The sequence below is a fragment of the Oncorhynchus keta genome, unplaced genomic scaffold, assembly GCF_023373465.1.
Source record: "Oncorhynchus keta strain PuntledgeMale-10-30-2019 unplaced genomic scaffold, Oket_V2 Un_contig_1204_pilon_pilon, whole genome shotgun sequence".
Lineage (NCBI taxonomy): Eukaryota > Metazoa > Chordata > Actinopteri > Salmoniformes > Salmonidae > Oncorhynchus > Oncorhynchus keta.
This window is the reverse complement of record NW_026277744.1, coordinates 112,303-139,518: the sequence shown is the minus strand read 5'-3', so window position 1 is coordinate 139,518 and position 27,216 is coordinate 112,303. Positions and strand designations below refer to the sequence as shown.

General features: G+C 42.2%; 1 protein-coding gene across 1 annotated transcript; it reads left to right on the top strand.

Annotated features, from left to right (window-relative positions):
• Positions 1 to 357: 357 nt before the first annotated feature.
• On the top strand, positions 358 to 25,933 carry smc3 (structural maintenance of chromosomes 3). Its single transcript, XM_052500853.1, has 30 exons — positions 358 to 548; positions 1,221 to 1,296; positions 1,459 to 1,497; positions 1,604 to 1,671; positions 2,826 to 2,897; positions 3,002 to 3,081; positions 3,207 to 3,285; positions 3,985 to 4,102; positions 4,484 to 4,659; positions 4,898 to 4,978; positions 5,567 to 5,731; positions 6,731 to 6,852; positions 7,172 to 7,385; positions 7,555 to 7,658; positions 8,469 to 8,568; positions 10,158 to 10,318; positions 10,575 to 10,716; positions 10,818 to 10,968; positions 11,295 to 11,447; positions 14,018 to 14,169; positions 14,714 to 14,872; positions 17,706 to 17,813; positions 18,382 to 18,490; positions 18,688 to 18,830; positions 19,282 to 19,386; positions 20,461 to 20,673; positions 21,513 to 21,704; positions 23,482 to 23,659; positions 24,476 to 24,582; positions 24,780 to 25,933. Exons 1-30 carry the CDS (start codon positions 534 to 536, stop codon positions 24,849 to 24,851), a joined length of 3,654 nt encoding a protein of 1,217 aa, XP_052356813.1. The 5' UTR covers positions 358 to 533; the 3' UTR covers positions 24,852 to 25,933.
• Positions 25,934 to 27,216: the final 1,283 nt, after the last annotated feature.

Genomic DNA, 27,216 nt, shown 5'->3' with positions numbered 1-27,216 from the left:
TCAGTCCTTCGTTTGGCGAATAAAATACAGTTTATCAAAATACAGTATTTCAGTTTTAAATACTGTACCAAAATATACTTTCTCTGTCAGCTCTTTGGCGCCCAACAATCGCACGCATGAGGACCATACCAAGTAAAACTAATGGGGATGTGATAAAACTGAATGCTAATAATAAATATGTTGTATGTACTTGTATGAATCAAATTCACATTCATACATATCCTTAGTATATCTATATTTTAACGGGTAAACGAGTAACATGTTATATTTGGATTGTATCTAATATTCACTAATCAAAATATCTATGCTCCCCCTCTTTTCTCATTATTGACTGTTCCATTTCATCCCGCTCGTGACGCCATTTTCCTTGTTGTTTCTCTTTCGCCAGGATATTTCAACAAACTTGGATACATGCATTTTGAACAAATATTCACAATAATCACTTTAAAGGCCCACCTTCCCTTTATTGAAGGAGAAGGGGTATTTATTGAAGTTTGTTTCGCTTTCTGAGGAAAGTTCCTGATTAGGCGACCATGTACATCAAACAGGTAAACTAACGGCGCGAGCTCCATGTCGACGACCCGCTCTCTGAAAATGATGCTTGCGGCCTAGCCAGATAGCTAGCTTTAGCTAAGAAGTATTGTAAACAAATGAACATTTACACGTAGCTAGCTAGCTAGATTTAGTCTACAATACTGCACTTAGAAAAGTAATCTACAAAAATTGTCATGTGCCGTATTGCAAACAATTCTGGATCACGTCTGTCAGTAGGCTAGTTATCTGAGGTACTAGTAGTAGTGATGCTAGTCGCTAGCTAATGTTATAGTAGCTAGCAATATGTGGTAACTCTCTTCAATCCAGCTAACGTAACTAGTTACTGCAGACAAGTTAACTATCTTGCCAGTTAGCTATCAAGACAAGCCATTCATAAAGTAGTCACATTAGCTAGCTAGCTAGCTATTAAGATAACGTTGTTTGTTATTAGCTAAGCTAGCTCGGAAGATACTGCCCCATCCAGCTTGCATAACATTAGTTTGCCTTTTGACATAGCTAAGAAGTAAGCTGGCTAGCAATTGTTGGCAGCTAATTTCAACATCCTGTGAAGATAAACTATTGGTGAATGTCTGAATCGTTTATTCAATGCAATGGTGCTGTAACTAGCCAGCTTGGATCATTTAAGATTTGTGATAGTAGTTGCACTTTCCTTCTTATCCTCTCAGGTCATCATTCAGGGTTTCCGAAGTTACAGGGACCAGACTGTGGTGGATCCTTTCAGTCCAAAGTCCAATGTCATCGGTGAGATTCTGCAACGTTTACTCTCTCCCAAAACCTCTAGCTATCTTTAGTCATAAACAACACCTCACGATGTAGGTAGAGGAAACGATGGGCTGCTGCCTTTCCATCCATTGATTGATTGACTGACTGACATTTCCCTCCCTGTATGTTGTTTTCTCACAGTGGGAAGAAATGGATCGGGAAAAAGTAACTTTTTCTACGGTATGTGCGCGCGCTCCCCTGTCCATATGAAATTAGAAGAATATAAAAAATGTTGATGCATTTATTTTCTGTATATAATAAAAACAAATGTTTGTTTTTCTTTCAGCCATTCAGTTTGTGCTCAGTGATGAATTCAGCCATCTTCGCCCCGAACAGCGCCTGGCCTTGCTCCATGTAAGTAGTGGAAGTTATACTAACATTAATGGATATTATATAATCCTCAGTCTGTTGTTCAAATCAAAATCAAATTTATTTGTCACATACACATGGTTAGCAGATGTTAATGTGAGTGTAGCGAAATGCTTGTGCTTCTAGTTCCGACAATGCAGTAGTAACCAACGAGTAATCTAACCTAACAATTCCACAACTACTACCTTATAGTATACAAGTGTAAAGGGGTAAAGAATATGTACATAAAGATATATGAATGAGTGATGGTACAGAACGGCATAGGCAAGATGCAGTAGGTGGTATCGAGTACAGTATATACATATGAGATGAGTAATGTAGGGTATGTAAACATAAAAGTGGCATAGTTTAAAGTGGCTGTACATGTATTACATAAAGATGGCAAGATGCAGTAGATGGTATAGAGTACAGTATATACATATGAGATGATGTAATGTAGGGTATGTGAACATTATATTAAGTGGCATTGTTTAAAGTGGCTAGTGATAAAAAAATTTTTTACATCAATTTCCATTATTAAAGTGGCTGGAGTTGAGTCAGTATGTTGGCTGCAGACACTCAATGTTAGTGGTGGCTGTTTAACAGTCTGATGGCCTTGAGATAGAAGCTGTTTTTCAGTCTCTCGGTCCCTGCTTAGATGCACCTGTACTGACCTCGCCTTCTGGATGATAGCGGGGTGAACGGGCAGTGGCTCGGGTGGTTGTTGTCCTTGATGATCTTTATGGCCTTCCTGTGACATCGGGTGGTGTAGGTGTCCTGGAGGGCAGGTAGTTTGCCCCCGGTGATGCGTTGTGCAGACCTCACTACCCTCTGGAGAGCCTTACGGTTGTGGGCGGAGCAGTTGCCGTACCAGGCGGTGATACAGCCTGACAAGATGCTCTCGATTGTGCATCTGTAAAAGTTTGTGAGTGCTTTTGGTGACAAGCCGAATTTCTACAGTCTACTGAGGTTGAAGAGGCGCTACTGTGCCTTCTTCACAACACTGTCTGTGTGGGTGGACCAATTCAGTTTGTCCGTGATGTGTACGACGAGGAACTTAAAACTTACTGCCCTTACTACCCTCTCCACTACTGTCCAATCCTCAGTCTGTTGTTAACCCCATAACACTGTTATAACAATGTTATTCCCTGTCACTGCAGGAGGGAACTGGTCCTCGTGTCATCTCAGCTTTTGTGGAGATTATATTTGACAATTCTGACAACAGGTTGCCGGTAAGTTTCTCACCAAACACGATTGACACCTTTGACTATTTAGTCAGTCATGTTTAGTTTGATATCTCTCCGTTCGTTGGTCAATAAATTCACTCTCCCTCCAGATCGACAAAGAGGAGGTATCCCTCCGCCGTGTCATCGGCGCCAAGAAGGACCAGTACTTCTTAGACAAGAAGATGGTGACGTAAGTGTCTGTTGACTAGACGTCTGTTGTGTCTGTTGTGACTGAGCGAAGATCGTAAATGGCCTCTCTGTTTGAATATGTAACCATCATGTAATCAGCATACACGTATGTTGATTTTGTTCCAGTAAAAATGACGTCATGAACCTCTTGGAGAGTGCTGGTTTCTCCCGTAGTAACCCCTACTACATCGTCAAGCAGGGGAAGGTAAGACGGCACTATGAACATATGCTCTAAACAGGCTCCGTTGTGCAACATTCATTTGTTATTTGCTGCAAACATGTTTCTTTGCACCACTGTGCTGACTATATATCTGTTCATATAACCCAACGTCTCATACAATGATATCTTAAGTAACATGTTTTCCCTTGTTTGTAATCTGTGTCCAGAACAACCATATAACTTTCTACGTAAATTATACAAAGGATAACTTTAATATGTTTTGTCTCTCTAATGGCTACCCAGACTATTTGCGCCCCCCATCTTTATGCTGCTGCTACTCTGTTATTAACTCTACCTACATGTACATATTACCTCGACTAACCGGTTCCCCCTCACATTGACTCCTGTACCGGTACCCCCCTGTATATAGCCTCGCTATTGTTATTTTACTGCTGCTCTTGAATTATTTGTTACTTTTATTTCTTGTTTTTTAGGTATTTTTCTTAACTGCATTGTTGGTTAAGGCCTTGTAAGTAAGCATTTCACTGTAAGGGCTACACCTGATGTATTCGGCGCATGTGACAAATAAAATTTGATTCATCATGTATCCAGATCAACCATATAACTTTATACATAGGATACCTTTCATATGTTTCCTCTCTTTATCCTGTATCCAGATCACTTTATACGTAAGTTATACATGGGTATCGTTCATGTGTGTTTCCTTCTTTATCATGTATCCAGATTAACCAGATGGCTACAGCCCCAGATTCCCAGCGTCTGAAGCTGCTGCGTGAGGTTGCAGGAACCAGGGTGTACGACGAGCGCAAGGAGGAGTCCATCTCCCTCATGAAGGAAACAGGTACAGTATAAGAACCAAAGTCTCTCTATATGTCTACGATGACACCATCTAAGACTCTGTTCACATGCATTCAGTCACCAGATCTAAGCAGAGGTATTCTGACTCACTACCTAAGATTGGTTTTGATTTAGACAAATTCAAAGCGTGCAGTTGTCTATGGGAAAAAACAGTCGACTTTCAGACGTATCGCACAAACTTTCAAAATAAATGCTGCTCTTTCAATTTCCAAATCATTTTCCAAGGAAAGGCTATATAATTTAGTTCCCAGAATAAGCATCTCCCTTTCCTATTACAAATGGCCCTTGGTTGGGCCACCACAGCTGTAGATATAACTGTAGACCTAAATAACATACTGGTGCTCTGTTTTTGTGTTTCCCCCAGAGGGTAAGAGAGAGAAGATCAATGAGCTGCTGAAGTACATTGAGGAGCGTCTCCAGACCCTGGAGGATGAGAAGGAGGAGCTGGCTCAGTACCAGAAGTGGGACAAGATGAGGAGGGCTCTTGAGTACACTATCTATAACCAGGAGCTCAATGAGACACGTGCCAAGCTGGACGAGGTAACAATAATTTTTTTAAAATCAACTAAATGTGTTTATGGAGTTTGGGTTGAGAAATAAATATCTGTCAAATCAAATTGTATTCATCATGGGCACAGGATGTCTAACAAAAAGTAACTTTCAGTTGGTAGGGGTTTGCTTTTGTGGTCTGACCTTTCAAATTCTTCCTTTTTTAAATGGCATTTGATATTTTTGATTGCATAGTTAACTGTTCTTTAAATTTTGTTTCCTCTTTTAGTTGTCCTCCAAGAGAGAGACCTGTGGAGACAAGTCCAGACATCTGAGAGATGCCCAGCAGGATGCCAGAGACAAAGTAGAGGTAAGTGATTCTGCATACAGTATTTGCACAGAATGGCTTGGAGTGTTTATGGATCTGATCAGCTTTTCACATTACTGAGCCAAGCTGTACTGAGCTGGCATGGTTACGCATCCATCCACCACAGTTCCTGTAACCGTGCTGAAAAGGACTAGGGGAGGGTTTGGGTTAGGGGAGGGTTTGATCGGGGGGGGGGCTCATCGCGCTCTAGCGACTCCTTGTGGCGGGCCGGGCGCCTGCAGGCTGATTTTGGTTATCAGTTGAATGGTGTTTCCTCCGACACACGACACAAGCGGGTTAAGCGGGCTGGTGTTAAGAAGCGCGGTTTGGCGGGTCATGTTTCAAGAGGATGCATGACTAGACCTTCGCCTCTCCCGAGCCCGTTGGGGAGTTGCAGCGATGAGACAAGATTGTAATTGGATATCACAAAATTTAAGAGAAAAGGGGGGTAAAACAAAAATAGGTTTCTATCTTAGGGCTCTTGTGTATGCAAACCTAACCAGCTTTTTTCCTATTTCCTCTACAGTCAGTGTCCATCTAGTCTACGTATTATTCCTCTCATTGCCTCTTCTCCTCTTCCTCCCATTGTAGGAGACGGAGCGTGTGGTGCGTGAGAAGAAGTCTAAGATCAGTGCCATGAAGGAGGAGAAGGAGCAGCTGAGCTCAGAGAGACAGGAGCAGATTAAACAGAGGACCAAGCTGGAGCTCAAATCCAAAGACCTGCAGGAGGAGCTGGCCGGCAACAGCGAACAGAAGGTAGGGGAGCACAGTGGTGGGGTGGAGGGCGGGGTGAGTGTGTGCGTGTTTGAGATAGAGAGTGGTGTGTGTAGTTGGCAACAGTGAACCGAAGAAACGGGGCGGTCAGAAACCTCATCTGCGTCACTGTGTGTGGGTTTAGATGTGTGTGTGTGAGACCCCCCCCATCCTTACCTACTACTTACCTACCTCTCCATCCTCGAACGGGAGCCTCTTCATCTGCGTCAGTGATGATCCCCCCCCACACCTCCAACACCCCCTACCTCTTCTTTTCTCCATCCATCCCTCCTCCCCCCCTTCTTTTTCTCAGAGGGTAAGGACAGAAGCCTCTCCATCTGCGTCACTGATTCACCACACACCTCCATCTCTCTCCCCCTACTGCTAGTCTTAACCTCTCTTTCTCTCTCTCCCTGCATCCCTTCATTCTGGGCAGTGGCCCAAGGGAAGAGATCTGGCCCCAATCCCTGTGTGTGTTGCAGATTAGACAGCAGCATCTCAGCGAGGTTGGATTAGGCCCACCTGTCCGGGAGAATGTTGCAACAGCTTTCTTGTTAGCTTTGTTTTGTTGGGATGGTTGGGGGGGGGGGCAGGAAGAGGGAAGTAGGGAGAAAGCGGGTGGGTGTACCTGCGTCATCTGCCTTTCTGACTGCTGGGAGTCACATGATCCTATTTGAGTGATATGGATCAAAGCAGACTTTAGGAAGCTCCCGGGCGGTGACGACATCGATGAAGGCAGCTCCCGGCACCTCTCTTCTTCAGAGGGGTTAAATGAAGATGACACGTTTCAGTTGAATGCATTGTTGTGCAACTGACTAGGTATCCCCTTTCCCTTATGGTTGACATATCTAGAGTAATCACGTGTGTAGATAAAATATTATCTGCTGGCGTTTGAACTTATTTCAGTGATGACCCCACACACGTATGAGTATCCTCAAATGCCTCTGAGTGTCACCCGTTGTCACTATGTTTCTATTTAATAATAATGAATTCCTCCTCCAGAAACGTCTGCTGAAAGAGCGGCAGAAGCTGCTAGAGAAGATAGAGGAGAAGCAGAAGGAGCTGCAGGAGACTGAGCCCAAGTTCAACACTGTGAAGGAGAGGGAGGAGAGGGGCATTGCCAGGTCTGTAGGAAAACCCTACACTGCTCAAGGCTCAACAATGAATGAATCGTTTGTAATAGGCAACAACTTTTTAATGTATTAGTAAAAGGATATTTACTCATTTTCCCCCCATGTAATGTTAGTGACACCTGATGTTGAGTCACTAGAAAGTGAATGAAGTTGGTTCTCTTGTAATCCTCATTGGTGAATGCCTGGAGAGTGTCCAACATGGCACCTTAGTAGTAGGCCACTAAATAAGGAATAAGCTCCCCTTCGGAATTGTTTTCTGAACTTCCCTATGTACCTTTTAACACCTCCTGTCATCCCTCGCTCCACCCAGACTGGCCCAGGCCACCCAGGAGAGAACAGACCTGTACGCCAAGCAGGGCCGTGGCAGCCAGTTTACTTCTAAAGAGGAGAGGGACAAGTGGATCAAGAAGGAACTCAAGTCCCTAGACCAGGCCATCAATGACAAGAAGAGGCAGATTGCTGCCATCCATAAAGACCTGGAGGACACTGAGACCAACAAGGAGAAGAACCTGGAACAGTATAGTGTATAGAACCTAACTCATGACTCATTAACAGTTCAATTGGAACTATTATGGTTGATTATAGTGCAAATGATTTTGTTTAAATAGAACGTTTGATTCTGTTCTAGATTTCACTCTGTTCTATAATTCTTGGGATCAAGTTTCTATTTGACTGGTCTGTTTTCCCCTGTAGAAACTGGACCAGGACCTGAATGAGGTGAAGACCAGGGTGGAAGAGCTGGACAAGAAATACTACGAAGTCAAGAATAAGAAGGACGAGCTGCAGAGCGAGAGAAAGTAAGATCATGATCTATATCTTCATCATTTGTTTTGCTCCATCATGTTTCTTGGGTTGAGTCATTGCACTGTTAGGCAAAGATATTGATTTGAACCTGTAAATCTTCACTTCGTCTTCTCGCTTTTCTTTCTTCTTTACTGCTTTTTCGTCAATGTTCGTTGAGTCATCATTTGCGCTTTTGTATATTGATTCTATCTTATAAATCGTAACTTTGTTTGCTCTTTTTTTATTTTATTTTTGACTCTTTCCTCATTGAGTCATGGGTTTGCACTTTAAATCTTTATTTACTTAGAAAATATGTATCTACTTTGTCTGGAATCCAAGACGAAGGCCTATAAGCCCTGACTCGATCTCCACCGTGTTAAAGGTTGGATGGTTATTCCCCTTAAGACTTACATTCAGCTTCCGCCTGGCAACCTTTATTTCCTTACCAGACTGGTCTGCTCTGCTGTGAATGTCAGCACACCTTTCCCCTCTCCTCTCCTTAACAATGGAGAGGTATTTATAACCCTGTGAGATGGATGCTGCCTGGTGCTTTGCACTGTGTGCTGTAGAGAAGGGCCTTGAGATACTGAGTTGTGTGAGGAGGAGGGAGAAGACCAGAGACGATGAATAGAATATGACATATGGGTCATTAATGTTTACAATAGAGCTGCTCTCAAAATTAAGGCATTTTCCTGGAAATGATTCAACAAAATTAGCATCTACAATATTTGCCCTGGCTGCATAATTTGGTACAATGTCTTTTGGACTGAATGACAAGTTAATGCATTAAACTAGCAGTGTGTTTGTCTGTGTGCCTCCAACAGCTATCTGTGGCGGGAGGAGAACGCTGAGCAGCAGGCCCTGGCAGCCAAACGAGAGGAGCTGGAGAAGAAACAACAGCTCCTTAGAGCAGCCACCGGCAAGGTCAGTGTGACCTCCTACCCAACGAAACACACACACACACACACTCGCACCTTAGCATGCATTGTCATATCATGCATATCATCATACTGCCACCTGTAAGGTCAAAATAACCTCTTCCCTATTGCGTTAGATTGACCTATGAGTCATATTAATTATAGAAGACCCACCTTCACCTCTACATGAATGTATGTGTAATCCATATCATCCTACTAGCCTTATGCTAAACCATGTGTGGTAATTCCATTTATCTATGAATCAATGCCAGATTAGATAGGACACACACCTTCCCCTTTACACGTGATCATACTAGCCTTGTGGTAAATCTTCTGAGGCAATCATAGATTACGAATGTCACACCTTTACACACACCCATCCATTTATATACTCCCTGCCCCACGGCCAAGAAGAAAGAATACACACACCTTCACACGGACACTCATTTCCACACATTTACTGTTTACTACCAGTCATGTCATGGGCCTGGTGTTACAGATGAATTACTAAGTCCACACCATGAAATGAAGGCTACACACACACGCCGTCGCACTACCTACTCAACCGATGGTCGGTGGCTCGGCTTTAGCAACGATGAGTCACTGATGAAAGCAATCCCACCTGAACACTGAAGATTCACTTTGTGACTCCATTATTGGGGAAAGAGAGAGAGGTAGTGATTTTGTGACTCAACCAATTATTAGGGAAAGAAATTGCGTAGAGGTAAAGACAATCTAACAAAGAATCAGCCCACCCCTTTCTCCCCACTCTCCTAGAAATCTACAGTGTATGTCTATGACTCAGCTGCTTATTACTTTTTCAGTCACACTCTAATCAGTCCTTTCTTCAATCAAAATCTCCTCAAAATGACGTTCTATTAAAATTCCAGGTGGTTAGCTTGGTGATTGCCGTCTTTACTTGCTTGAGTGGTCCGGTCGAAGCTGACTTATACCCGGGACGTCACAGAGAGTACTTATCTTTTGGACTACAGAATGTGGAAAATCACTATTTTCACCTACGTAGACTAGTGATGGGCACTATTATTATAAATATCCAAACGGACGTTCGTTTTCAATTACTTCCGAGAGTACATACAAAGATAGACCATGACATTTGAATAAAACAACAGTTTGGCCGTTTTTATGACTGGGCCCCATAACAAACAAATAAAGAGGTGCCAGTAGCCTACACACTTTTCACGCATGTGGCTTATTGTGGGTCAATCAAAGCTTCACTACCATCAAAGGCTCCATGTGTAGCAAGTGAAGTGGGAGATTTCTAATCAATGCTAAATGGACTTAGAATTACGGAATTAAATTGGCTAAATTATGAGGATTAGGCTACAATGAGCAACCAACAGGTAGGCTGTTTTAATATTAATTGAGTTGTAGACAAGGACGTGGGGATCAAAACAAGTGCTTTCTTTAAAACATCTATTTCAACTGTCCGAATATCTGAAAACATTTCTGGATATTATTCGAAATCATTTAAAATGCCCATCCCTAATGAAGACACTTGTATGACGCCACAGATAAATATGCATTTAAAAAGTACAGAAAAGTTAAGGTAAATCTTGCTGTTTTTGTCCACACTAGGCCATTCTGAACGGTATTGACAGCATCAACAAGGTGCTGGAGCATTTCCGCAGAAAGGGGATCAACCAGCACGTCATCAACGGTTACCATGGCATCGTCATGAACAACTTTGAGTGTGAGCCCGCCTTTTACACCTGTGTGGAGGTCACTGCGGGAACCAGGTGAGTGACGGGCTCTTTTTCAATAGTATTTTTTTTGTATTCCTTATGTCGTTTCTTTTCTCCTGGATTGGAGGACACATTGGAGGAGAAGATCTGAGTTTGTTCCTCTCTGACCTCCGGGGTGTTTTGAGAAGGAGACGGAGAGGGGACACAGTGAATCGTGGAAAGGCCAGAGAGAAGCTTGTTTCCTCAATGTAAAAGTAACTGTTACTCAAACTTGTTGGCTCATACTCCTTCATGTCCCCCTCCCGACCAGGTTGTTTTACCACATAGTGGAGACAGACGAGGTGAGCACCAAGATCCTGACAGAGTTCAACAAGATGAACCTGCCTGGAGAGGTCACATTCCTGCCCCTCAGCAAGCTGGATGTCAGGGACACCGCCTACCCTGAGACCAACGTAAGGGAATATTCTTGAATGGAATCGTCCTAAAAGTGTAACCAAGCAAGGCTCGTCAAAGAGCGTTAAATTGACCTATATTTCGTCTCTCTCTCCTTTAGGATGCCATCCCCATGATCAGCAAGCTGCGCTACAGCCAGCAGTTTGACAAGGCCTTCAAGCACGTGTTTGGAAAGACCCTGATCTGTCGTAGCATGGAAGTGTCCACCCAGCTGGCCAGGGCATTCACCATGGACTGTATAACACTGGAGGGTAGGTGTCGACTAACGTGATCAAGATGACAATTAATGTAAATTACAGCAATTCTGGTCTGCCTTTTACAGTCTATGTTCAAGTAACTAGATGTTTCTTGGTGTAGATTTTGAAGTGTTTCGGTTTTTGTTGTTGTGTTTGTGAGTTGAGATCATGGGTGTTTTTCTGCTGCAGAGGTGACCAGCACAGTACCATACCAGTTAGTGTGCTGTGGGACAGTTTAGTTATTTAGTTAATTGTAATTTAAAAAATAAAAAATCTGGTGTGTGATTTTGTTATTTCTATATATTTTTGGTTATTTTTTTTGTTTTGTTACTGTCTCTCAGGTGACCAGGTGTCCCACCGCGGAGCACTGACAGGGGGTTACTATGACACCAGGAAGTCACGTCTGGAGCTGCAGAAGGACATGAGGAAGGCTGAGGAGGAGCTGGGAGAGCTGGAGGCCAAACTCAACGAGAACCTCCGCAGGAACATCGAACATATCTTTTAACTCCATTGTTAGTTTGTTGGTTCATTCATTCATACAGATCTTCCTAGTCCTCTAAATTAAAGACCCAAACTGATTTTTTTGTAGGGCCTTATAAAATGAGATGTTTTTGTCTAATATCCGCTTTGTTTCTCCCCAAATTCTGTTTTCTCCATTCTGTTTTCCCCTGTTTCTTCAGGTTTTCGTTCTCAAAATCACACTTAAAAAGGAAAAACAACTTAATTGGAAATGTGTATTTTTGGATGTAGTCACCCTTTTCATTCTAGTGCACACCAAGCACTTGGCTGCTGTTTAAATCAAATCAAATTGTATTAGTCACATGCGCCGAATACAGCAGGTGTACACCTTACAGTGAAATGCTTACTTACGAGCCCCTAACCAACAACGCTTTAAGAAGTAAAAAAAAATATATATATATACAGGGGATGCCCGTATAGAGTCAATGTGCAGGGGCACCAGTTAGTTGAGGTAGTATGTACATAGAATATAGTTAATTTGTGTTTTTGTAGTGCATGTGACAGTAGAGATTGCAAAACACATACTGATGCAAATAACCATATTCTGCCAGGTAAGCATAGGCTACTTTGTAGTTAACATTTAAATGGAAAGGTTTTCGGGAAAGCCCTTTCCATCTAACAAGACTTTTCATTAGCATCATCTCGAATGGCTACAACAAGGTGGTAGACGCGCAGTTTTAGGAAAATACGAATAACTAATGCATTCTGTTAATTTATTATGATAAACTTTGGCAAATTAATATTCAATACATTTAGTTGATTCCCTACTAAGTTCAATGCGTTTAAAAATATGTATTGTTGAATTCCGTTTTAATACCTGGATTCCATGATTCTGTCTGCGTTTTCCGCATCGGGGATTTTATAGGCACTGTTTATGTTTCTGATTAGTCAGGAATACAGGCATGTATTGATTTGTGATTTGACCCATTTACCATGGTCTTGTCTCAGTCTAGCTTGTCGTACACTAACTCCACTCCCTACCCTACAGTGGACCTGAAGTGAGTCAGACACCAGAGATACCAATATGCCATTTTAGTCCTAAATACAGGGGCTCAGTAGGTGATGGTGTGTTGTCATCTCTCTCGCGCTAAGTTGGAGGAGATTTAATGTGTAAAAGATGAACGGGTTTCGTATTGAAATGGGTGGGATAGTGTGTGTGGTGATTCATGTCATTTAGTTGTAAAACATGGGGATTAAGCAGGTAATGGAGTGTCTCATGTTTTCCTCTCCCTGGTTCTCAGGAGGTTGTGTGTGATTGGCTGGTTGGAGGGTATTTCATGCCTCCAGGTTGTGTCTTGAACCCAGCAGGAGGGAGGAGGTGTGTGTAGGTGGATGTTGTAGGATTACATGTATAATATGAGTGTGTGATGGCGAGCCAAAGAGGATTAGCTAGAGTGTGAGAGAAAGAGGGAGAGCAAGAGCATTGCCCTCAGACCTCTTTCTCTGTGAGTCACTGGTAGCAGGAAACACCACGCCGTGTCTTGAGTTGATTGTTGACATGGCATCACTCCTGTAAGCCCCCAGCAGTGAGTCAGAGGTTCAATCAATGATTTTAAAAGGATGTTTATTTATATAGATATATTTTTTCATCTACACCACCTCTGGCCCTTAGGTAAGCTTGCCATTTAGGGAGATGCCTGTCTGTTTTATTTTAAATCGGTCTTTAAAGGGGCAATCTGTCATTGCTAGATCTTTTTTTTACTTTTATGATATGGACCCATTGAATCAAATTTAGAAATGACTGATGAGCTTAGTTCACCTGTCATACCCCCCAAAAATATGCCAATGTTTGTAAACAAAGTAAATGTAAACAAACACTATATAGACTCAAAACATGGTTAAAACTATAATTGTGATATCATGGACGGTCAGTCCTATGCATTTGAGAGCGGTTACATTTCTCCAGCCCTGTCCCTCAGCTTTTAACCCAAACGGGCAAGGAGTCCAATTTTTTATTGTTTAAATTGCTGATGTCCACTTCAATTGTATGGAAAACGAAAGATCTAGTCTTGGATGATTTGAGTTTAACCAGTACAATGTTACATGCTTTGAGCCTCTCCAAAAGTGTTATAAAAACCAATCAATCAATTGAACAATGATATCCATCATGTATGAAGTATGTTCCTTAACCCTCCCCTGTATATAACAACAATGAGATCTATAGGTTATATAGGTCCTACTTGTTTATAAAGTATGTTCCTTAACCCTCCCCTGTATGTATCAACAATGAGATCTATAGGTCCTACTTGTTTATAAAGTATGTTCCTTAACCCTCCCCTGTATGTATCAACAATGAGATCTATAGGTCCTACTTGTTTATAAAGTATGTTCCTTAACCCTCCCCTGTATGTATCAACAATGAGATCTATAGGTCCTACTTGTTTATAAAGTATGTTCCTTAACCCTCCCCTGTATGTATCAACAATGAGATCTATAGGTCCTACTTGTTTATAAAGTATGTTCCTTAACCCTCCCCTGTATGTATCAACAATGAGATCTATAGGTCCTACTTGTTTATAAAGTATGTTCCTTAACCCTTCATCACGTATCAACAATGAGATCGACCAGCTGATGAACCAGATGCAACAGATTGAGACCCAGCAGAGGAAGTTCAAGGCCTCCAGAGACTCCATCCTGTCTGAGATGAAGATGCTCAAGGAGAAGAGGCAGCAGTCCGAGAAGACGTTCATGCCGAAGGTTAGGTTGATTTGGACTTCAATGTGTCTCTTGATTTCTATCGGGCCCTATTCAAGGGAATGATGAATAAAATGTAGCCGTAGTTGACTGAATCAGACCGTGATCCAGTTCAGCGTTATGGCAAAAAATGTCAGATTGTTTTGAGATTCAGAAAAGTACCGTACACATCCAGGAGGATGATAAGAGGGGTATATTTTTATACCCTACAAATGTCAGTATTATGCTGCCATGACAAGCACCCCGCCTTTTTACATTTGAGAAAATGCAGCAGTCTGAGAAGGCATTCATGCCTAAGGTAGCCTACAGTTATATAGCTAACTTTATGATTGTCCACCAGTTGAACACATGAACACATTGCTGCACTGTTCTAGCATAAACTGTGCCTGCTGCTTGCAAACCAAATGTCATCTTTTGGGCATTGATAAAGTAATTTCTCCTCACAGCATCTCTCTCTCCAGTCTCTAGAGGCCAGTCTCCATTCCATGGAGTCTACCCTGTAACTCTTCCTCTCTTCAACTATCTCTCCTTTGTTCTCTCCTCACAGCAACGTTCACTGCAGTCTCTAGAGGCCAGTCTCCATGCCATGGAGTCCACCAGGGAGTCTCTGAAGGCTGAGCTGGGGACAGACCTGCTCTCTCAGCTCAGTCTGGAGGACCAGAGACGTGTGGATGACCTCAACGACGAGATCAGACAGCTGCAGCAGGTAAGGAGACTACAGGGGGAACAAGTTTAAACGGGGCACTGTGTGTGGATGTATGGTTGTATGTGGTGTTTGACTTTCTGGATAGCTGGATGGTTTTACCTACTGTTAAGACCTTGACGTCGAAATCAGACCACTCCAACATGTAAACATTACACGTTTAAATGGGGCACAGATTATATCTAGAATGAATGAATTACATTTTTATTTTTGTCATCACGAATTGGCAACACATCCCTTGTGAATTAATTGACACAAACAAACATTGCAATACCACAGTGAATTATTGTAATGATCATTCTTCTTCCGTTCTCTGCATTACGCATCGCATAAAGAGTGAAACAAGTTCAATCAATACATAATAGTAAATAAGGTTATCCAAACAGTAATTATATTCCTAGAGCAGTAAAATCATACATGCATATACAGATAAATAAATACATATTAAACAGAAGGCATTTAAACCCAGTCTGGCACAAAGAGAAGATTCATATGGGAGACAAGCCTCTACACAATCTATATACACACATACAATTTACCACAGAAGATTCATATGGGAGACGAGCCTCTACACAATCTATATACACACATACAATTTACCACATAGAAGATTCATATGGGAGACGAGCCTCTACACAATCTATATACACACACGTACAATTTACCACATATAAGGTCAATATTTTTACAATGTAATTATAGGTAGCCCTTTTCTTTTACTCCAGGCTTTATCTAAATTTTCCGCAAATGGAAATACGCAATGGACCAAAAAAATGTGTTTCTCCTCATCGCTCAGCCACATAATGCCAGGGTATATCTGGTGTGCTTTCTGGAATAAGAGCAAGCGTATATCATGGTAGTAAGGGCAATAGAGGATAAAATTAGTTTTAATTGTCCATTTCTTCGAGGTCATAATAGTTACATAGTCTTTCCTCTTCCATTTCACCACAATACCGACCTGTTTCAATACGCAGAGGCAATATTGCTGATCTTACCTGTGCACATAACGATCTCTTGCTTTTAGGTAGGTTATACATAATATATCTCTCACACACAAATTCACCCTTAATCAAACAAAAGGTTTTCAATTTGGGTTTATGATTAATCTCCACCCATTTCTTTCCCCAAATTGCATCAACAGTTGTTTTTTAATCATATCTATGTCTCCCTTAATTTAGGCGTCTCCTTGTTTTACATCCAAGGGTGTGGGAAACCAATCTGTACGATAACATTTCCCATCAACCCGTCTTTAACAAACTATAGGCTAAAAGATCCCTATTTACAAAATCAATGTTTTAATTCTATTTAATTTAAACCTTTTATTTAACTAGACAATACAAAATCAAAAGCTTTCTGGAAATCAATGAAACATGCAAAAGTAGGCTTCTCTTCGTGTAATCTATTTCTGATTATTGTACAGACCGAGAAGATATGATCTATACAGGCGGTGGACTTTTGTTTTGTTCTTCCACCAGAATGTTTTTATCCTCCAAAAAGGTCAAAAGCCTTTTGTTGAGGATGGATGAATATAATTTATAAACCGTACTTAATAAACTTATGCCTCTATAGTTCAGTGGCACTCTCAGGTCATTGTTTTGAAGATATGGGAATGGGATTCACTATACACTTGTATGGCAGTATACTGTACTCAAAAACACATCTGGAGCAAATTATATAGGACTTCAATTAATTATTATTTTTTTGTATTTTTTTAACCTTTATATAACTAGGCAAGTCAGTTAACAACAAATGATTTTTTACAATGACAGCCTACCGTCAATTTAGGGGATTTTTAAACCTCATTAGGCTAAACACTTAGCCTAAACACAATCACTTTCTTAACTTTTGCAGACAGCTCCTCATTTAAGTACGGGTTACATATATACGAGGGAACCTGTGTAATATCAGAGTATCTTCTTGTAATTAGGCCTGTACGGGGTATGTATCTTCTTGTAATTTGGCCTGTACGGGGTATGTATCTTCTTGTAATTTGGCCTGTACGGGGTATGTATCTTCTTGTAATTTGGCCTGTATGGGGTATGTATCTTCTTGTAATTTGGCCTGTACGGGGTATGTATCTTCTGCCCCGAATGATGTATTACCTGGTTGAGGAAGTTTGAGGATATTATCAAGAATACAGACAGTGATTGAATGAATACCGAAAGTTCACTTGATTCTAATTTATCACCCTGTCCCTGATGATAGAAGAAAATGATGGCTTATGATAATTTCACTGTCTTGTTCCTTCCGTTGTTATATCATAGATGGATTGTTAACAGCTTTGTCTTTGCCTTTTTGATACAAAAACACACAAACACCCTCCGACTCACAGTCGATTTTTAAGTGTCCTCGATGAGTTGAGCGCTAGCTAGCTGCGGTGGTGTGGGCACTGCATTCACAGCCAACCACACAGACACACTACCAGCTGCTCACAATGACCACCTCAGTAGCCACCTCAGCCGCTCTATCTGCAAACGTTATGCAATTGTCCCCGATTATAGAAATAGACTCATGTTCTGTACAGGAGTAGGTAGACGGGCTGTGACCCTCAGTCTCCTCTCTCTTTCTCTCCCCGCCTGCAGTTCTTTTCATCATTTTTTTCTCTAAATTCATTTCTCTTTCTTTCTTATGAAGGCTCCTTTGTTTGGGGGGGGGGGTACGCTCTATTTCTCTCATCTATTCTATTACAAACAGAGGGAGTCTCTCTGAAATGTGTTCTGTATTTTGTTATGAAAGATGAGGACATGAATGTTGAACAACAAACATGATTGTTGTGTTTGTGTGTGACCTATTGTTGTATGAAAGGAGCAATTCATCATGTTATCTTTGTGTGTAGGACAACAGGCAGCTGCTGAATGAGAGGATCAAGCTGGAGGGGATCATGACCAGGGTGGAGACGTACCTCAATGAGAACCTACGGAAACGCCTCGACCAAGTAGAACAGGTATGGTGTTACACAATGTGCAAAACTAAACCTAGAACAAGTCCGGTTCCACAGTAGAGGTACTGTTCCAGATTTTTCCAAACAGAAACTAGAACCGGTCCGGTTCCAGAATGTCTAGATGGGAACCTAGAACAGGTAGAATTCTACAATATCACAATAGTGACATTTTTATTATTATTATTTTTTAATTTAATCTTTAAAAAAAATTCAGACAGAATTTATTTCACAATGTCTCGTGACCCCACCCCCACATATTGACACAACCTTAAAATTGCAGCATTAACTTTTTTACATCAACAAATAACCTTCAATTCATTTACATTTTAATCTGTTATCAAAATGAAAAGAAACCATTAAATAAATACTCAATAAAATGTCATTTTTCTAAATATCTTTCTCAAAAACGTTTGTATGTTGTCCCTTATAATATTCTGTACTGTTTATTTTTTTGTTCCCGACTTTGAATACCACTGCTGTAGGAGATGTATGAGCTGAGAGGGACATAGGGAAGCGCTTGTGAATGTGTTTATTACTCCTTATTAACTTCTTTCTCCATGTGATCCTGTAGGAGTTGAATGAGCTGAGAGAGACTGAGGGAGGCACCATGCTCACAGCCACCTCCTCAGAGCTGGAGGGAATCAACAAACGCATCAAAGATACACTGGCACGCTCCGAGGGTAGGTCTCACACACACACAGGCATTAGCAATATAATGGAGCTCACAGGAAGTATTGTATTGGTCTCTCTTGAACAGTAGTACGTTATTTGACCTGAATTGATGAAAACCTACACACAATCCTCAATATCAATAGAGGTACAACTCAAGTACAATAGTTAGTCTTCAAAGTGCCAACTGTCCCTGTTCATCCCCCAGACCTGGATGTGCTGATCGACAAGGCGGAGATTGAGGTCAAGGACCACGCCAAGAGCATGGACCGCTGGAAGAACGTAGAGAAGGAACAGAACGACGCCATCAACCATGACACCAAGGAGTTGGAGAAGATGACCAACCGACAGGTCCGCCTTTTGAATCGTCAGCTATATTAGAGTTCAGTGTTTCCATTATTTTGGATAGATTGGGGGTAAGGCCCTGCAATGGACTAGCATCCTGCCCAGTCAGTGTACAGAAACAGGAGATGGGCTCCTGCTCCTATGAGCCGTTCTGGCTCGCACAAACCAAGGCTACTTACTGTACCTTATTAGGATGCCCATTGACTGACCCCATGACGACCGCTAATCTTCCTGCGGTCCATACACACGACTAAAAATACATTCAACATAAGACTTGACCATTTATGTTGAAAGATGACAGTAGTAGACATTTGATAAGCAGATATTAGAATAGTTTAAAATACCTGATAGGTAACACCTGTTATTGCGCCTTGTGTCTCTGATCATTGCTGACGCTGTGTGATAATAAAGTACTACTACTAAAGCCATAATGCTACTGTTGCTACTCCTACTACAGGGCATGCTGCTGAAGAAGAAAGAGGAGTGCATGAAGAAGATCAGGGAGCTGGGGTCCTTACCCCAGGAGGCCTTCGAGAAGTACCAGACCCTCACACTCAAACAGGTGAATTCTCTCTCTCGGAATAAACACACACACACACGCACTCTCTCTCTCTAGGAGTATACACACACACTCCCTAGGGATAAACCTGCACACATACTCTGAACACACATTCTATAGGTAAACAAACTCTCTCTCTCTGGACTCCCTGTCCTGTTTTTAACTTTCAGGACTTTGATTAGCAGCCAAAGCCAAACAGTCACGACGACAATAATCTCAGAGAGCCTCCTCAAGCCTCGACCGAGGGGCCAGGGCCTGGTCACATACACACGGCTGAGACACCGCCCACTCACTCTCACACTTATGAAAGCAGCAGCAGCCACCTCACTGTGACTCAGACATCTAGTTAGCCGGCTCCTGCCGCCAGACATCCCTGGGCACCTTGGTGTGTGTCGAGTGGGCTGCTGGCTCATCTCTCATAAGTGTGTGTCTCCTTGACCAGACTAGAAATATCCCATACTTCGTGAGGATGAGCGTTAGCTTCCTTAATCTTTCTCCCCAAGACATTGAGTTTTGATTAGCTGGCCAGGTCCGATAGTGGATTCTAGAAGTGGATGAAGCCAAAGGATGATAGTCTACCTCTTATACAGCCTCTCTTTTTGATAGGTCTCTTGACTTGACATAGAAACTGAAGATTATTAATAGTTTTGAGTGTTTTGAAGGGATACGTGTCAGAGTTGGGATTATGGTTATTTCAACTCCTCTTCATACTCAAGAGATGATGATTAGAAATATCCTCTTTGGCACTTTGCCATCGAGCTTTTCGCCTGAATCGTGTATGTCTACAATACAGCATGCGTAGTAACGCGTTACCTCGTCTCTTCATCCAAATGTTCCTCTCCACAAGTTGTTCTGTAAGCTGAAGCAGTGCAACACAGAGCTGAAGAAGTACGGCCACGAGAACAAGACATGTTTAATGTTACCCTAACTCTCTCTCTCTCTTCCTCTCCCTCCCTCTGTAGCTGTTCCGTAAGCTAGAGCAGTGCAACACAGAGCTGAAGAAGTACAGCCACGTGAACAAGACATGTTTAATGTTACCCTAACTCTCTCTCTCTCTTCCTCTCCCTCCCTCTGTAGCTGTTCCGTAAGCTAGAGCAGTGCAACACAGAGCTGAAGAAGTACAGCCACGTGAACAAGAAGGCCCTGGACCAGTTTGTCAACTTCTCTGAGCAGAAGGAGAAGCTGATCAAGCGTCAGGACGAGCTGGAGCGAGGACACAAGTCCATCATGGAGCTCATGAACGTGCTGGAGCTCAGGAAGTACGAGGCCATCCAGCTCACATTCAAACAGGTACGTTGTCCTCACTGGGCAAGTACCCCTTCATTAGGTGACTGGTGCGCTTCAACCCTTGAATCAAAACCTCAATCGACTCTCAAATTGGTACGCTTTCAACCTGATTTACATCTCTAACAGATAGACTGTGATGCCTTCTGTACCCCTGAGCAAGGTCTCAATCAGAGTAGTCAACCCCCGAATAAGTCCTTAACCTTCAACACAAATGTTCATGATTTAACCATATGAAACTCAAGACTCCAAATGAAGGACATGGTTGTTGAGTTCTGTCAGCATGAGTTCAATCAAGCACATTCACATTGCTGGATTGATAATAGTAGTTTTTACTTACAAGCCCTTTTCATTTTACAGTAATAATCTCTGTTCCAAAGTGACTAACCAGGGCCTCCCGGGTGGTGCAGTGGTCTAAGGCCACCAGAGACTCTGGGTTCGAGCCCAGGCTCTGTCGTAGCCGCGACCGGGAGGTCCGTGGGGCAATGCACAATTGGCCTAGCGTCGTCCGGGTTAGGGAGGGTTTGGCCGGTAGGGATATCCTTGTCTCATCACGCACTAGCGACTCCTGTGGTGGGTGCACGGTGTTTCCTCCGACACATTGGTGCGGCTGGCTTCCGGGTTGGATGCGCGCTGTGTTATTAAGAAGCAGTGCGGCTTGGTTGGGTTATGTTTCGGAGGACGCATGGCTTTCGACCTTCGCCTCTCCCGAGTCCGTACGGGAGTTGTAGACAAGATAGTAACTACTAACAATTGGATACTATGAAAAGGGTGGTAAAATGTACATTTAAAAAAAAAACTATGACTTACCATATCATGACAAATTCCATCTTTCCTCTCCTCAGGTGTCTAAGAACTTCAGTGAGGTGTTCCAGAAGCTGGTTCCAGGGGGCAAGGCCACTCTGGTGATGAAAAAGGGTGACACGGAGGGGGGTCAGTCCCAGGACGAGGGGGAGGGGGGCACCGACAGCGAGAAGGGCTCAGGCTCTCAGAGCAGTGTGCCCTCTGTAGACCAGTTCACCGGAGTCGGCATCAGGGTAAGATTCTTTGTGGACAGGTGTGTGTGTGTGTGTTTTGACAGTGAACCCGAGAACCACTAGAGATATTTGTGATAAATAGTGTAAATGTCATATGTACTCTGAATAGCATATATGAGGTATTTTTTCTCCCAATTTTACACTGCTCTAATCAAAGAGAAGTCTCCCAGTGTCGATACCACATTACACTTATTTGTTATACGTACACAGTGACGACACCAATTGTTGGTCATGGAGATTTGGTTAAAAGTCATGAAATTCGATATGTCAATGTGTATGTAGAAAGTATTCATACCCACATTTTGCTGTTACGTCCTGAATTCAAAATAGATAAACATTCAAATGCATATCACCCATCTACACACATGCCCCATAAGGACAGTGAAAACATGTTTTCAGATTTTTTTAAAACAACTAATTTATAGAACATTTTATACAGAAATATCTCATGTAAATAAGTATTCACACCCCTGAGTCAATGTTACAATCATCTTTGGCAGCGATTACAGCTGTGAGTCTTTCTGGGTAAGTCTAAGAGCTTTGCACACCTGGATTGTACAATATTTGCCCATTATTATTTTACAAATTCTTCAAGCTCTGTCAAGGTGGATGTTGGTCATTGCTAGACAGCCATTTTCAAGTTTTGCAATAGATTTTCAAGCCAATTTAAGTAAAAACAGTATTAGTCTTGGTAAGCAACTCCAGTGTATATTTGGCCTTGTGTTTTTAGATTATTGTCCTGCTGAAAGGTTAATTTGTCTCTGTCTTTTGGAAAGCAGACTGAACCAGGTTTTCCTCTAGCTCCATTCCATTTATTTTTTATCCTAAACTCCCTAGTCGTTGCCGACGACAAGCATACCCATTACATGATGCAGCCACCACTATGCTTGAAAATATGAAGAGTTGTGTTGTGTTGTTGGATTTGCCCCAAACATAACGCTTTGTATTCAGGACAAAGTTCATTTCTTTGCCACATTTTTTACTTTAGTGCCTTATTGCAAACATTTTTTACTTTAGTGCCTTATTGCAAACATTTTTTAAAATGTATTCTTACATGCTTATTTTGACTTAGATTAGTATTGTGGAGTAACTACAATATTGTTGATCCATCCTCAGTTTTCTATCACAGCCATTAAACTCTGTAACTGTTTTAAGGTCACCATTGGCCTCATGGTTTCCTTCCTCTCTGACAACTGAGTTAGGAAGGACGCCTGTATCTTTGTAGTGACTGGGTGTATTTATACACCATCAATAGTGTCATTAATAACTTAACCAAGCTCAAAGGGATACATTTTTACCAATGGGTGCCCTTTACGAGGTATTTGTGGTTGACTCTGTGTTTGAATTTCACTGCTCGACTGAGGGACTTTGCAGATAATTGTATGTGTCGGGTACAGAGATGAGGTAGTCATTTATGTTAAACACTATTATTGCACACACATAGTGAGTCCATGCAACTTACTTGTTAAGCAAATGTTTACTCCTTAACATGTTCAGGCTTGCCATAACAAAGGGGTTGAATACTTACTGATTCAAGACATTTCAGCTTTTCATTTTTTATTATAAAAAAAAAAAAACACAATTCCACTTTGACATTATGGTGTATTTTGTGTAGCCCAGTGATACAAAATCTCTATTTAATCCATTTTAAATTCAGGCTGTAACACAACAAAATGTGGGAAAAGTCAAGGGGCGTGAATACTTTCTGAAGGCACTGTATGTGTATATCCTTTTCAATAATATTCCACATGTGTTTCTCTGGTCTTTCCCCCTCCAGGTGTCGTTCACGGGGAAGCAGGGGGAGATGAGGGAGATGCAGCAGCTCTCTGGAGGTCAGAAGTCCCTGGTGGCCCTGGCCCTCATCTTCGCCATCCAGAAGTGTGACCCCGCTCCTTTCTACCTGTTTGATGAGATCGACCAGGCCCTGGACGCACAGCACAGGAAGGCTGTCTCGGGTAATAACACCACTCATAGCAAATAAATACAGCATATTTTATACAACACAACCACTCACAGACTGCCTCCCTTGGATAAGAAGAGATGTAATAAGTGTGTTGAATTTACAGCTAGCCTTTCTGTCTTGATTTTCAATGGGTGGCAGGTAGCTTAGCAGTTAAGAGCGTTGGGCCAGTAACTGAAAGGTCGCTGTTTTAAATCCCCGAGCCAAGTCGGTTGATCGGCCCTTGAGCAAAGCACTTAACCCTAATTGCTCCTGTAAGTCACTCTGGAGTGTCTGATGAATGACAAATGTATCTGTAAAATAAATGTTCTGACTTTAATAAGTCTGTTGAATTTACAGCTAGCCTTTCTGTCTTGATTTTCAATGTTCGGCCATCTACAACCCTTGCATGGCTGCCCGAACTCCTTGCTCTGGCCAAACACTACGCCCATAGACGTTAGTTTATTCTCCACAATGAGTCCGGATCTGAGTACCTCCCCAACGATTTCTAGAACTCTAACATGTTGTGATTGGTCCCAGAAACGGATGGTTTGGGCCAGAGCACGAACACACTTAAGCAAAGCAGCAATTTGAAAATACTCTTGATTGGTTAGAAATGATCCAATAACTGTTGACTTTGTTTTGTACAACACCCATCATTTTGACGTCCCCACAAACTGCTTCAATGATGGCAGTCACAAACGGAAGTATATAGAGCAGTGGAAGAATTCAGTTTGAGTCGTCAGGCAACAACAATCCTTCAAGCAAGCATGAAGAAATGTAAGCATTATAACATATCTATAAATCTCTTATCCTTACCTGTGTGTTCCAGATATGATTGTAGAGCTGGCGGGCCATGCCCAGTTTATCACCACTACTTTCAGACCTGAGCTTCTGGAGTCAGCTGACAAGTTCTACGGAGTCAAGTTCAGAAACAAGGTGAAGTTACTTAAACGTTTATACGTTGGTCCACATCAGTATGAATGTGTGGGTACTGGCTACTCACTCACTGGCTAGTTTTAGACTAGTTTAACAACCTCTGGCATTCAGAGACGTGAAAAGTATGTTTCATAAGATGGTTGTCTCAGTAGAACTCAGACACAAGCATTGGTTACTCACTGTGTGTGTGTTTCCAGGTGAGTCACATTGACGTGATCTCGGCAGAGCAGGCGAAAGACTTTGTGGAGGACGACACTACCCATGGTTAAGAATAATCAACTCTTCCTCATCCACCTCCGTAGTGCACTGCCTAACTCTGAGCCTTCAGTCCTCTCCGCTCCGACAGAACTCAACCAGGACTCTATGGTCAGACATTATTGGAATCTATTCCCATTCTAGCGTCAGAACTCCCAGGTCCATCATCTAGCGTCAGAACTCCCAGGTCCATCATCTAGCGTCAGAACTCCCAGGTCCATCATCTAGCGTCAGAACTCCCAGGTCCATCATCTAGCGTCAGAACTCCCAGGTCCATCATCTAGCGTCAGAACTCCCAGGTCCATCATCTAGCGTCAGAACTCCCAGGTCCATCATCTAGCGTCAGAACTCCCAGGTCCATCATCTAGCGTCAGAACTCCCAGGTCCATCATCTAGCGTCAGAACTCCCAGGTCCATCATCTAGCGTCAGAACTCCCAGGTCCATCATCTAGCGTCAGAACTCCCAGGTCCATCATCTAGCGCTCAGTAGCTCCACCACTGTTCCCTCCTCTATGACATCGTTATGACGACGTCCATCGTCTTAGCGACCGAGGAGGGGAAATAAAAGTTCATTTTGTTTTTTTCTGGCCTGTTTTTATTAGATTTTTAACAATGTTTTCAGGTGGTCATGTTGATGTTTGAGATGAGGGTTGAATTTCAGTGCTGGCGCAGCCTTTGACCTCATTGTATATTGAAAATTGAGAACTTTTCAGATTTAAATGCATGTTCTTTTTTCATTTGAAACTGTTGGTCTGTGCTGATGTTGTGCCGAGGATTTTTCATCATAAATTGGTTGGTCACTTTGAATCTCAAACTGTGAGGTATAGTGAAAGACAGAGAAATAATAACCCGTTTGTCAGAATAATCTTTTTTAAGATATGACATATTATTAACTTGTTGTAATGTCGTTACCAGAAAAATGGTTTGAAACAATCTGATTTTTTTTGTATTCTTTCTTTTTGTTAACGGTGTCTTGGCATTCCCTGTTGTAGGTCATTATCTTGTAACCAGTTAGTTCTACACTGACTGCAGCATTTTAACTAGTTGTTTTCTCCATGTTACTCTATTAGAAAACAATAAAAATCGTATAAGGACATTTCCTGAAGAGAAGTTGTGTGCATTTGTAGTGAAGTAAGTTGTAGTGTGACATGTGATCTCTAGCATTATACCACTGGGTGGCGCTAGGTCACAAACTCTTCACCTCCTGAACCATACATCTGTCTGGTAACTTCATGGACCACGATTAAGATGAAGTTACACCACGAGGTGTAACGAGGGACCTATAATATACATAGTGAATGTCTAGAGGAGTGGCACAGAGATTGATTTGTGATCATGACACTTGATATCACCAAATGAGCCTACTGGTGTTTCATGCTGTAGGATGTAATATCAGACATGGGGATCATATCAGTGAAGAGGCTAGCTACCAGAAACCCAATTGAACATTCATTCAATGGTCACCATTGAATGAATTTCATTCTGCCATGCGGGACACCTAAATATGACAAATAAAATATATTTCTACCAATGAGCCTGACAGTATTTCTGAAGTTGGTTGATAAGATGTCAATCTGAAACAGTATAGTGGTATGACTAGTCAGGAAGGTAATGAAACCCAGATTAACATCTGATCAATGGCCCTAATTGAACCATTGAATGGATTTCAATCTGCCAAGTGGGACACCCAGAAGTTAATTGTGATCCTCTCGTCTTCTCACACTTTTTATTTTCTGTCTGATGAAATCCCCATGACCTAGCCTGGCCCAACGTCTGTTTGTGCTGTCTTGCCAGTTAGTCTCTCTGGGACTAGGGTAACCCAGTGCCCTGTTCATGAATGTGAAAGGGTGAGACCCCCCCCAGACCGTGTACCCAGAGTCAGCCAGACATCTGGGATAGATAGATAGTCATATGCTTAATGTCCCTACTGACCGTGACTACAGTACACTGATTACTGACCACCAGACTCGTCTCACACCCTGCCAACAGAACACCTCATACCCCTGTGCCCTGCCAGGCCCAAGCCATTAGCCAGGGAGCAGGCAATACTCCATGCTCTCTCACTGTTCTTAGTCAGCTGATCTGAACTCTGTATTTTATCCAAGTGTCAAGTAATTGCTGTCAGATGATCTGACATCTATCCAAGACTACCTAAGCAATGTTGCCCCTCTCTCGTCAGCTGAAATCAACTCACACCCCCTCCTCTTCCTACCATCCATTCCCTCTGCCTACTCCCGTTCTACTAAAATATATATCTATCATATTTAAATACAGTACTCTTTTCCTTCCCTCCACCCTCACCTCTACAGAACATATAAAATCATGTTTCCAACCTCCCCCACATCCTCTCTTCCTCCCCTGCAGGTTAGTGTTTTTTCT